The 13,049-nt window shown below is 50.2% G+C and overlaps 1 protein-coding gene across 1 annotated transcript in view; it reads right to left on the bottom strand.

The window, feature by feature from the left end:
- SCARB2 (scavenger receptor class B member 2) overlaps positions 1-2,144 on the bottom strand; it is a 70,008-nt gene extending 67,864 nt beyond the window's left edge. Inside the window, exon 1 of the mRNA XM_032837136.1 lies at positions 1,922-2,144. Within this exon, the coding sequence (XP_032693027.1) occupies positions 1,922-2,038 (117 nt within the window). The 5' untranslated portion in view covers positions 2,039-2,144. The remainder of the gene's footprint in view (positions 1-1,921) is intronic.
- Positions 2,145-13,049: the final 10,905 nt, after the last annotated feature.

Raw genomic sequence — 13,049 nt, 5'->3', positions numbered from 1 at the left:
CTGAGTTGTTATTATTCCCATTTGCAGACCGGGAGACCCAGAATCAAGGAAGGTTAAGCACCTGGCCCAAGGGCCCCCAGCTAGTTCCTGGTGGAGCCAGGGTCCGTGTGGAGGAGTGTGGACGGCAGAGTCCCACCCTCTGTCCCACTCTCCCATGTTTCCATACTACAGGTGACCCCGGAGAGGAGAACGGTAACGACAGTAATGCGTGACATCTGGCTGACTTGGAATATTCCTGCCCACTGAAACGAGCTCTGTCATTCGATTTCATATGCCACGCTGCTCCACGTTCCACAACGGGGTGAGGGAATTCTGAAAATCCACGTCCCCTGTCCTATACTGAATTAGTCTGATCAGAGTCTATTCCTTACAGAGAAAACCACATACAAAAGCCGATCACCAAATATCAGTGCAAAGTCAAGGCCCAGGCAAGCTGCCTCAAAGCCACATCCCTAGTGCCCACGAAAGGGGGACCCACAGAGCATCCGAGGGCTGGTAACATCTGAGGCCCGGGGGAGACCACTCACCTCCCGGAGCTCCCCTGAAACCACCTTTTAAAGCCACACAAGAAGATTCACAGACTGACTATAATTGGATTGCTTCTCACTCTGGTCACCCAAGCAAGAGATTATATGCTTCAACAATCTCGCCGTGGATGTGCAGGTAGCCAGGAATACAGAAGGTTTCCCCTTGACCGTGGGTGCTCAGGGACAACAGCGGTCTTCGGGAAGCTCAGACAGTGAGCTTCATCTTCCCACAATAACATGAACTTTAAAATTAAATTAGGTTTTACCATGACTTTTGCCTTTTAAAATTTGCCTCCGGCTGCCAGATTCCAAGTCATCGATGGCTTTTGGCAACCTCTGTTAAAGGAATATGTCTGTTGTCACCTGAACAAGACAACTTGACTAACCGGGAGTTCAGGGATCAAACTGGCTTTTTAGTCCAGGTGACAGCAAGTGCAAACCAGTGGGACAGATGAAGCACGGGGCCACGGTTCTAAGCAGGAAGGCTGCTCCAATGAATTTTTTTTTTTTTTTTTTTTTTTTTTTTAAAGAAAACGTGATCCCAGTAACTCTCTCTTGTTCCTCTTTCCTCTTTCCACACAGACTGGTGGATGTGGGTGAAAGGCAGCAGGAAGGAGCCCCAGGAAGGTCAAATGACTCAGAAGTCTTCCAAATGACCACTCTCCTGCCCACTCATCTAGGGTAAGAGACAGGCTCCGATTCTTTCAAGAATCTAACTGTGTCCTTGCCTGAAGCTTACGGTTATTTAAGAAAAGCACGAATCCGTGATGAGACAAAGCAACCCAGGCCATCGTGATGAGATGCCCCAGGCTCAGTCGGGGGAAACCAGCACAGACTCTGCGGGACTGACATGTCACCGGCCCGAGGCCCGGCCTCCCGCCCAGCAGCCCCGCCCAGCCCAGGCCGGCGCGAGCGCCGCGGACCGCAGGGCCCCGCCGCTCCGCATCCCGGCCCCGCCGCTCCGAGGGCTGCAGCGCGCGGCGACAGACCCGCCCGGGCTCGGTTTTGTTTTCCCAAGACGTGGGAGGAGAGTGTGTTCGGGCTGAACAGAGACGGGCGGGGGCAGGGAGGGCGCGGAGGGGAGGCGAGCGGTAGAAGGTGAGGGAAAGCCTCTCGGAAAAGTCTAGATGCGCAGTTCCCGCTCCTCCTCCCCATCCTTCTTTAACCCCTTCCCATCCACCCAAGAACACAAGCCATAAAGGAGGGCTGCAGCCCGGGGTCTGCCGGGGGGGCGGTTCCCTGCACGAGGTCCAGCACTGGCGGTGGGAGTGGGGCGGTGGGGGGCTGAAGCGTCCCCCGCCCGACCCGGGAGCGCGCACAGCCGCCCGCCCGCGCGCACACACGCCCGCGCACACACGCCCGCGCACACACACGCGCCCGCGCGCCCGCTTCACCTTCTCGATCGTCTGGTCCACGGCCTTCTGGAAGACCCGGGCCACCAGCAGCGTGACGCTGCTCACCAGCAGGAGCAGGGACAGCGTCCCGACGGTGTAGAAGCAGCACCTGCCCATCCCGCGCGCCGCTCCCGGGCCCGCCCGCCCGCGACCGCGCGGAACCGGGGAGGGGCCGCGGCTGCGGCGGCCTCGACACCCGCGACCCTGCGGCGCCCGCGGCCCCGGCGCTGCGCGCGGCCCCCGGCTCCGGGGCTGGGCTCCCGGCTCGCGTGCACCCGGCCGGCCGCCGGCGAGTGGGACGAGCCGCTTCGCTTTCGGTTTCCCCGGCCGGGGCGGTCGGGAGGGAGAGAGGGAGCGCGCAGGGCGGTGACGCTGGCCGGCCCGGCTCGCCGCTGCAGGGGGAGGCGGCGGCGGGCGAGCAGCTGCGCCGGGAAGCGGGCGGGGCGGAGGCCGGGCCCGCAGTCATGTGCCCCGCGGCGGCCGCGGCGATTCGGCCCCCGCCCGCCGCGCGCGTCGCGGGCGGTCTCCGGGGCTCCCCGGCCGCAGCCCGGCCCAGCCGAGCCCCCGCCTCCGCGACGTGCGCCCCGGCCGCCCGGGAAAATGGCCTGTGCTCCCGGCGATGTGAGCTGCGGGCCTGCCGAGGGCCGGGCGCCGGGGATTCGGGGGGCACCAGCGTGCCCGGCTCCGGACCGGCGCTGCAGGGACAGCTCACAGCGGTTGCGCTTTCGTGGGGTGCGCGCTGAGATGTGGGCGCACAAGCCCGCTCTGTCCGGTGACCGAGGACCCCGCAACCCGACTAGCTCTGGAGGATGTGAAGGGCTGATCCCGTGTGGGGTGTGTGCAAGCAGGGAGAGCCGTTTCAGGGAGAGGAAAAACGTGTGCGAAGACCCCGGGGGCAAAAGATGTCAGGTGGAAGGAGGAAAGGAGAAAGTTCCATCGAGGCTCAGGTGTGCAGGATCTAAGGTGGGGGCGGTGTTGAAATGCGCTTTGAAAGGCTCTCAGTGTCCCGTAGAAGAGCTGGGACGTTATCCCTCAGCAGTGAGGCTCAGGAAGACGCGTCAAGCAGGTGGGGGTGACATTGTCCCTATTGGCTTTGCTCACCATCATGTCCCAGGCAGACAGGCTAAAGCCTGCACAGCCCGAACTCAGAATTCGTGGGATGAATGTCAACCACGTGCCAGCCTTCGGTGAGGTGCTTTCACGCAGCCATTTATTTAATACTGCCACATTGTGACTTGGTGGCTATCTGTCCCACTCCCCCCCAAGAGCAGTGCCAGACAGGAACACTCTGCAAGAGACTGACATGCAGGAAGCCGACCCGGGATGCAGGTGTGAGCTCTGTAGAGAAGCGAGGAAGGAGGGTTATGTGGAAGGACGCGTCTCATGCGGTGGGACAGCTCTAAGAAAGTTCGGAGGGGCTGCGGGTGGTGGGGGGCATAGTGTCCTCAAGCCCCACTGGCCTATCCCAGGAGTCCAGCATCTCCCAGGAGTAGATCTCTTGGACTTTGTCGTGGCTGGGAGCAGCGCCAGGTGGCCTCTGCACCGAGCCAGGGATGAGTATCAGAGACAGATGCACTAGTCGGTTATGCTCTGCATTGGAAAATCCAAAAGGTACATTTCCCTGGTCGCCATAATGGTATGATTCCTGTTCGACAAGAGGAAACCGTGGCTCTGAACGGTAAGTAACCTAACAAGCTTGACCGGTTGCTGAATGGTGGATCCTGTCTAGACAGGAAGGCAGGCCAGTGTCCTCCAAAGTCCCTGCTTTTTCTGCCCTGTGCATTGCTGCCTCCCAGCTGCCGTCCATGAGAATCTGCACACAGGCCGTTCAGCAGGGGGACTTGGTTAAGGACTCAGTGAGATGTATTGAAAATGGTGGCAGATTCTTCGACACTCCTTCTGTTGAGAGGTGGGATCTATACCTTGTACCTTCGAATTTGGGCTGGATTTAGTGATTTCTTAAACCAATAGAATATGGAGAAGTCACATACTCTGGAACTTCTGAAGTCAGATCATAAATGCCTCACAGTTTCTTTCTGCCTGGGGCGCCTGGAAACGATTGCTTTCGGAGGCCCTGAGCCACCTGTAGGTCTAGCCACCCTGAGACCTTTATGCTGGAGAGAACACAGGAGAAGCCGTTGGGAGATGGCCTGAGCCTGCAGGAAAAGAGATGCGCCCCAGCCCCTTGCTGTCCCCAACCATTTGAGTCATGGGCCCCAGACATATGGAGCAGAGTGGTTCTTGCCTTGCCTTACCTGAAATGCAAAATAAAGGATTGCTGTTATTTTAATCCGCTAAGGCTTAGCCTAGTGTGTTACTCGGTTTTGGATACCCAGAACAGATCGTAAGGGCAGGACTGAACCGGGACATTGACAGTGACAGTGGTACCCACGCCCAGCTCTCCAGTGAGTGCCCCAAGGGGGCTGAAGGGGAGAGGTCTGGGGTGACTCAACCCTTCCAAGCCTCATGGCCGCAGTGCCTCAGTGGTCCCAGTCTTCATGTGCCCACAATCAGCAGCCTTCCCCCCCAACACCTGCCACGGTAGTGCTCTATTCTGCCCCCCATCTCTGCTGTAGATTCCAGCCATCCATCTCAGCTCTCCCTGTCCCCCGCTTCGCTTAAGAGACCACGTTACACCCCTACCCTTGCTCCTCCCCTGCCTGGGCAGTGGTTGGAGGCTCTGCAGTCTGTGTGTGTCCTCTCCCTCCCAAACTAGGAAAAAGATTCGGTAACCTTCCTTCCTGAGTGTTTGGCTCCTGGCTCCCAGCAGCTCATGCTCAAATTGAACCCTTCCTCCCCCATGTCTCAGACTAGATTTTCTGTTTGCTAGCTCTATTCTCGAGAGCGAACTCCACAGCTAACACCCACTCCAGGGCTCGGCCACCAATGCCGGGCCACCAATGCTGGGCCACTCTTCCTTCTCCTTGTCCCTGAGGTTCCTTTTGGCCTCTTGTCTGGGCCAGTAGGGGAATAGCAGACCATGCGGATGGAGAGGTGGGCCCAGACGTGAGAACTACATCTTGGTGTGGGGAGGGCTGCTGAACAAGGGTGTCCGACTCTGCTGCCCTCAGTTTACCTTCCCTTTGAGGCTCTCTGGCTCAGGCAACACCACTCCATTGTTTCCATCATGTCAGGCGGCTGGTAAGCTGCTTCCCCTTTAAAATTCTGGTCCAGACTGGACAAAAACCTCTTTCTTGGTTCCTCTTAGCATAGCTGACCAGACTAGCATCTAAAAAATGCACTAAACACTAACAAAAGGACCTAATTACAGAAAATATAAACAGCTTAAAAAAAAAAAATCCATGTTTCCCAAACAGCAGTCTGTAATCCCACAGTAATGGCTGTCATATCATAAAGAGATGACACAGCTTTTTAGTGCCTGGCCTGGCTGGCTTTCTGCTCAGTCCTCTCTTCTTCTCCACCCCATGGCAGCTACAGATAGAGACGATGCCCCCAAGCTCCCACATTCCACAAGCTTCCCAAAGCCCCTTAGAACTTCCTCCTTATTTCTGATCTATGGGACATGTCCCCGCCACTGCTAATTGGCATGATTAAGTCTGTTTTTGTGCTCTAGAAGCATTTCCCTCTACAGGTGAGACTCATGTCTACATAGGAGGGGTGGTACACTGGCTACTATCCCCCTGATAACCACTCTCTTGAGGGGGAGAGGGCCTGGGAGGAGATCACTGCCGCTACTCGCTACTCGTTAGATGCGGAGGCTGACGCCCTGCTGGGAGACAGTCAGGAATTTTCGACTCTATACCTAAAGTCAGGAGAACAGGAATTTGAGAAGGACAAGGGCCCTTATGATCACATACTGGGGCCTTCTGCAAAACTCACAGTCATTCAAGACTCAGAAAGAGAAAAAACTTCCTTCACAAACTCTAAGAAAGGCTCCAGGACAGCAGACTCTGAGACCAGAGAAGCAAGAAGGGCTCTTTGGCCCCCCCCCCCTTGAAATCTAGACCATTTATGTCTTCCACAGAGGTTATTGGGTAATCACTGTGTACTTTTATGTTAAAATTATTAATGTGCTAAGTGTAAAATTTTATTTTTTTAAGATTTCATTTATTTACTTGGGAGAGAGAGAGAGCACTCAAGATAGAGAGAGAAAGAAAGCATGAGCAGGGGGAGAAGCAGAGGGAGAGGGAGACGCAGACTCTCTGCTGAGCAGGGAGCCTCATGGGGACTTGATCCCAGAACCCTGGGATCATGACCTGAGCCAAAGGCCGACGCTGAACGTACTGAGACACCCAGGGGGTGCCCAAGCGTAACCATTTAAAGTATACCCAATTTTTACAGGTAGGGCAGACAAACTCCAAACGTGACTGTGAACAGCTCTTCCTTTGTAGGCCGCTGCCGCTCCCACAGTCCGAGGTGGAGCCTCTCCCCATCCCTTAAATCCGGGCTGGCCTCGACCTGCTCCAGCCAGCAGATGTGGTGGAACTGACGACTGTGTGCCAGCTCCCAGTCTAGGCCTTAAAGGGCCTGGCAGCCCCTTCCTTTACCTCGTTGAGACCCAGCTCCCATGGTAGAAGCTCGGAGAGACCCCTGGGTGATGAGAGGCCACGTGGAGCGAGACTCTGGAGAATGAACGAGAGGCCGTCAGGGATGTCATAGCCCATCCAAACCCCCACACGCTATGGGAACAGAGATGACGGGCTGTCCCTGCAGAGCCCTACTGGAACCGCAGCACTGTGAGTGCATGAATGGCTGTGTGTTAAGCTGCTCAGTTTGGGGGTAGTTGGCTAGGCCATGGTAGACAAAGGGAACAATTTCTGTCTCCATCCTTCTGCTCTTACCGGTCACTGCAAACTCCTAATATATATATTTTTAAAGATTTTATTTATTTATTTGACAGACAGAGATCACAAGTAGGCAGAGAGGCAGGCAGAGAGAGGGGGAAGCAGGCTCCCCGCTGAGCAGAGAGCCCGATGCAGGCTCGATCCCAGGACCCTGGGATCATGACCTGAGCCGAAGGCAGAAGCTTTAACCCACTGAGCCACCCAGGTGCCCCAAGCTCCTAATATTTAAAGAATTCCTTTATGACACAACTGACAGCTCCTGGACTAGAGATTTTTTGTCCTTTATAGGTCATACTCTGAGCACGGCAGAGCAGATGGAATCTGAGGCTGTCCTTGGTCCCGTCTGCTACCTCTTCCAGCCACGAAACCCTGTGTCTTCCCCGTCACCGTCTTTGCAGCCCAAGCTAGGGCAATCTTTTCTAGTTTGTTTGGCTTTGGCTTTGGTTTTATTCTGCTTGGGGTTGTGGAGAAATAAGGAACCCCCCCCCTTCAAATCTGTGTTTCTTTTCTTATTCCTCCAAGGATGTGGAGTTTTTGAAACATGGTAACTGGAAAGCCACAACCTATTTGCTTTGTTCTCGTCCCTCCCCTGAAGCCACAAACATAGTCTCTTCTGAGAGAATGTGTGTGATGGTGGTGGTGGTGGAGGTGGCGGTGGGTTTGGCGGGACAGAGGAGCAAGGGGGTGAAAAGAAACAGTGGGCAAAAATGGTTACTATGTCAATAGCTTTTATCTGCGGCCAAGCGGGGTGCCAGACACTGGACCTGCATTACCTCTCTGAACACTGGCCATACCCTGTAAAGTAGACGTGGTGTCTCCATTTTAAAAATGAGGACACTGAGGCACAGGGAGTTTGACCAAGTAGTTCAAAGTCACATGGCCAGTGAGAAACACAGCTGGTGCTGAACCCACATCTACCAGACATTAAGCCCGGCTCTTTGCCACTTAACTCCTGGGTAGAACTTCCTGTCTGGGGTTTTCTGAGGGAGAAAGACAGCAGTGACGATTGATTTAACAAAAAAAAAAAAAAAAAAAAAAAAAGCTGTGACAGTACCAACATTCTCAGCGATGTGGGCAATCAGGAGGGGCGGTGGGGTTGGCATTAGCTGTTTGAGACAGAGAACATCTCTGCCTGCCTGGACTTGGTGTTGGACGAGAAACACAATCCAGGAAGGGCGCTGCAGGTTCCCCTCAGCCTCAGGGTAGCTACAAGTAAATTTCCAACGTATGCCCGGATGTGAAAAGTATTACAATCTGTTCTCATTTGAGGTTGTTTGATGGTACTTTCTAGAAGCAAATGAAGTTGAGTTGCATTTGTTTTTCTTAATCATTTTTTTTAAGATTTTATTTATTTATTAGTCAGAGAAAGAGAGAGAGCGAGCACAGGCAGAGTGGCAGGCAGAGGCAGAGGGAGAAGCAGGCTCCCTGCCGAGCAAAGGAGCCCGATGTGGGACTTGATCCCGGGTCACTGGGATCATGACCTGAGCCGAAGGCAGCTGCTTAACCAACTGAGCCACCCAGGCATCCCTTCTTAATCCTTTTTTAAAAGATCTATTTACTTATTTGACTGAGAGAGAGACAGGGAGCATGCCCGCATGTAGGGGAAGGGCGGGGGGGTGGGCAGAGGGAGAGGGAGAAATCCTCAAGCAGACTCCTCGATGAGCACAGATCCCAACTTGGAGCTCTTTCCCAGGGCCCTGAGATCATGACCTAAGCAGAAACCAAGAGCCACACGCCCAACTGACTGAGCCACCCAGGTGGCCCTTGGGTTGTGTTTGGACACTGCTCAGCTCCACGTGGCACCTGATGAAATACGAGGTCTGATTCCTGCACATTATGAAATCAGGGCTAAATAAGCAATATTAGAGTTTACGGTTATTGTTTTATGATTTATTCCATGGGTAGAAGTTGTTTTAGATGAAAAAGTCAGTTTTACTCAATATCTGTCTCTGGGTGGGGAGAGAATGGGGGGAGCAATGGGGAGTGAAGAGGGCTCTGCCTGAGGATCGGGACAGTCCTTGGCAGCCCTGGGTGGTAGAAAGGAAATGTCTGGCTGACTGGAGAAGAGGCTGTGGAAAGGGCTGCGGGTAGGGGTTAAGGTGCTAGATTCTGGAAAGTCTAAAAATAGGACCTGTCCCTCACCTGTAACCTAGAGCCACATCCCCTGAACCTCTTTGAAATTATCACCCAGAAGCCTCCTGTGTGAATACAACACCAAGAAAGATGGTTATTCAGTTAACTTTACAACTGGTTTAGAAACATTTCCAGTTCCTTGATAAATAACCAGATTTTCTCTTTTTAGCTTTAATGAAGGATGTTTTAGAATATTCATGACTAGTGACTGCTTCAGCTGCATTGCAATCCGTGGGGAGCAGTACTGTTTTCCTGCATTTCTAATCAAGCCAGAGGAGATAAGGATACTAATCACACTTTTTAAAAAAGTTAAATATAGCCTTACCATATATTCCAGCAACTCCACTCCTAATTTATACCAAAAGGACTGAAAACAGGTACTCAAATATTTGTACATAAAGATTCATAGCAATACTATTCACAAGAGCCCAAGGGGAAAACAATCTGAATGTTTTGCCGATGAATGGATAAACAAGATGTGTTACGTAAATACAGTGAAATATTACTCAGCCACTGTACTGATACATGCTACAGCATGGAAGGGTCTAGAACATAGTGTGCTAAGTGGAAGAAGAGAGACACCAAGGTCATACATTGTGTGATTCCATTCATGTGAAGCATCCAGAATAAGTAAATCCATAGAGATAGAAACGAGACTGGGAGCTGTCAGGGAGACAAAAGAAGTGACTGCTTGGTGGGCACAGGGTTTTCTTTTGGGGCGATGGAGTTTTGGAACTAGATAGAGATGGTCATTGTACAACAATGTAATTATACTGATGTCACTGAATTGTGCACTTTGAAGTGGTTGGTTTTATGTTATGTGAATTGCACTTCGGCAAAAAAATACAAATCACATTGGAATTTTATAAGAAGATGGGAGAGTTAAGAAAAAGATGTGTCGATATCAAACACTTGCAGGTTTTTTTTTTCTTTCCCCTTTTACTTTCTCATATACCATATGATTTGAGGGATACTCACTCCTAGAAGAAGATCTTTTGAAAATCCAGTAATTGTAAACAATTCTAGAAAGTTCTACAATCTTTTATCTCCAGAGTGAAGATAAAAGGGATAACCAGTTATAAATACATTCTCTATTAATGTAAGGAGCAGGACTGTCCAAGAATGTGTGTTCACCTGGGGACCCCTCCAGGGCTTTTCTCTTTATAGGGGTTGATCCTAGGGTCTAGAAAATAGTGTGCTAAGTGGAAGAAGAGAGACACAAAGATCATATATTGTGTGATTCCATTTGTGTGAAGCATCCAGAATAAGTAAATCCATAGAGATAGAAACGAGCGTCAGGATCCCTACTCAGCAGGGAGCCTACTTCTCTCTCTCCCTGCCACTCCTCCTGTTTGTGCTCTCTCTCTCTGACAAATAAATAAAATCTTAAAAAAAAAAAAAAAAGAATGAGGGTCCTTGGCTAGTATTAAAAAAAAAAACCCAAAATTTAAAAAAAAAAACCACCAAAACCCCAGAAAAACAAGTGTTGGCGAGGATGTGGAGAAAAGGGAACCCTTGTGCACTGTCAGTGGAATGTAAATTGGTGCAGCCAGTGTGGAAAACAGTATGGAAGCTCCTCAAAAAATTACAAAAAAAAAAAAAAAAAAAAAAAAAAGACTTATTGTATGGTCCAGGATTCCCATTCAGAAGAATTGAAATTAGGGTCTCGAAGAGATACACGCACTCCCATGTTCATTGCAGCATTACTCACAACAGCCAAGACACGGAAGCAACGGAAATATCCATCAATGCTTGAATGGATAGAGAAATGTGTTATATTCACACAATGAATATTATGTTATTCAGCTTTAAGAAAGAAAGAAAAAAAATCCTGACATTTGAGACGACGTGGGTGGACCTGGAGGGTATTATGCTAAATGAAATACACTAGTCATGGAAGGACAAATACTCCGTGGTACCACTTATATGAGGAGCCTAAAATCGTCAACTCACATAAGCAAAGAGTAGAATAGTGGTTGCTGGGAGCTGTGGACAGCAGGCAACAGGGGAGGTATCAATCAAAGGCTACAAAGTTTCACTTAGGCAAGGTGAGTAAGTAGTAGAGATGGAGGGTATAACATAGTGCCTGTAGGTAACAATACAGCATCCTTAAAATTTTGCTACAAGCATAGATCTTATGTTAAGTATTCTTTTTTTTTAAAGATTTTATTTATTTATTTTATTATTTATTTGTCAGAGAGAGAGAGAGAGAGAGCACAGGTAGGCAGAGTGGCAGGCAGAGGCAGAGGGAAAAGCAGGCTCCCCACTGAGCAAGGACCCAGATGAGGAACTTGATCCCTTGATGCTGGGATCATGACCTGAGCTGAAGGCAGCTGCTTAACCAACTGAGCCACCCTGGTGTCCCTCATGTTAAGTATTCTACCCTCCCTCCCTTCCTCCCTCTCTCTCACCAGATAATAATAATAAGAGGGTGTAAGAAGACTTTGGGGGGATACGGATATGTTTATGGCATGTGGTGCCGGCACAGACCATGGTGATTGTGGGAATATGCTTCTCCCCGAACTCATCAACTTGTATATATTATATAGATAAAGCTTTTTAGTGTCAATCATACCTCAATAAAATGGTTTTCATTTTATTTTATTTTTTATTTAATTTTATTTTTTTTTAAAGGTTTCATTTATTTATTTGAGAGAAAGAGAGAGCATGTGCATGAGCGGGGCGATGGGCAGACTCCCCACTGACTGTGGAGCCTGACGCAGGGCTCAACCTCTAGACCCTGAAATCGTGACCTGACCCAAAGTCAGATGCTTAACCGACTGAACCACTCGGGTGTCCCTAAAGTGGGTTTTAAATAAGTGAGGGCTCCAGCCAAATATAATGTCAGAGTTCTACGTAGAAATTCCAGAGGCTGAGCAGGCCCAATACTCTGCCTAAAATAAAATCTTACTATTTGATGGTGCAAAATATCACTTTTTCCATTGAGCCTCCTGGGGGGCTTGGGGGGCTCAGTGGGTTAAGCATCTGCCTTTGGCTCAGGTCATGATCCCAGGCTCCTGGGATTCAGCCCCGGGCATTGGTCTCCCTGCTCAGCGGGGAGTCTGCTCTCCCTCTCCCTCTGCTGCTTCCTCCCTCCCCCGCTAATGCATGCTCTTTCTCTGTCAAATAAATAAAATCTTTTTTAAAAAATGGAGTCTCCTGTCCTTCTGAACAGCATCTACCTTGCAGCCCTGCAGGGATCGTCTCTCTAATCACAGTTTTTTCCTCCCCCTGCCCCTAACCCCAATGTTGTCTTGTTGGGGCCTCTCAGGTCCTATGTAATCACCAGATTCTCTAGGGTGTCTACAATATAAACCTGTGCTTTTTTGGCTAATGTTGGAAGCCTCTTAAATTCTCCATTTACTTGGGGTGCCTGGCTGGCTCAGTCGGCAGGGTCTGCACAGCCCCAGACACATGAGGCTCCCTTGTCCCAGGGGTCTGCACTAGCCCTCCAGCTCAGGTCTCTTCTATCAGTAACTCCCTCGTAAGAAGCAGACACAGTTTCTGACAAAAATAACTCATTGGTAATTTCAGTAGGATTTTAAAGCAATATGACAATGATCGTGACCATAAAAATGTTGGGCGAAGGTAAAGCCCTTGCTAAGAAATGACACGTGTCCTTTAAGTGGGCCATGATTTCTGTAATAAAGGAGAGACAATGACAGAAACCTAGATAATTCTCATTGATGACGTAACAACTCTAATGAATGACCTTACCAATATTTGTTCCCTTCTTCTAGATAGTTCTCAAATTTTAATGAAGGTTTATTAAATTTGCCCCAAAGAACACTGTAAAAGTGATATGTCTTATTTGCCATCTATGGTAATTGAGAAAAAGAAGGGAAGACTTGGATACCAACAGTATCAGACACGTGAACTTATGACAAGAACAAGATGGAACTCCTTACTATATGTCCTGAAGTTGAAAGCAGGTGTTATGCAGAAGAAGGTAGGGAACTTTCTACTTCTGTGCCTTACTCCTGTTACTGTATAAGAATGGAGAAACCGAGGCACAGAGAGACTCAACCATGAGATTATCTCTGCAGTGCTTAGAGGAGTTCCCAGAACATACCAGGTTCAAATATTTGTTGAAAACTAAATGTCAAGACTTTGACTAAGGTGGGAGGAATTTAGGGGTGCTGGTTAAGGGAGGAGGAAGCTTTTTTGTCATGATCATCTCTGTACTTGAT

This window comes from Lontra canadensis, unplaced genomic scaffold (assembly GCF_010015895.1).
Source record: "Lontra canadensis isolate GAN:19392208 unplaced genomic scaffold, GSC_riverotter_1.0 scaffold1, whole genome shotgun sequence".
NCBI lineage: Eukaryota > Metazoa > Chordata > Mammalia > Carnivora > Mustelidae > Lontra > Lontra canadensis.
The sequence above is the reverse complement of the archived record's forward strand: the minus strand, read 5'-3'. Positions and strand labels throughout refer to the sequence as shown.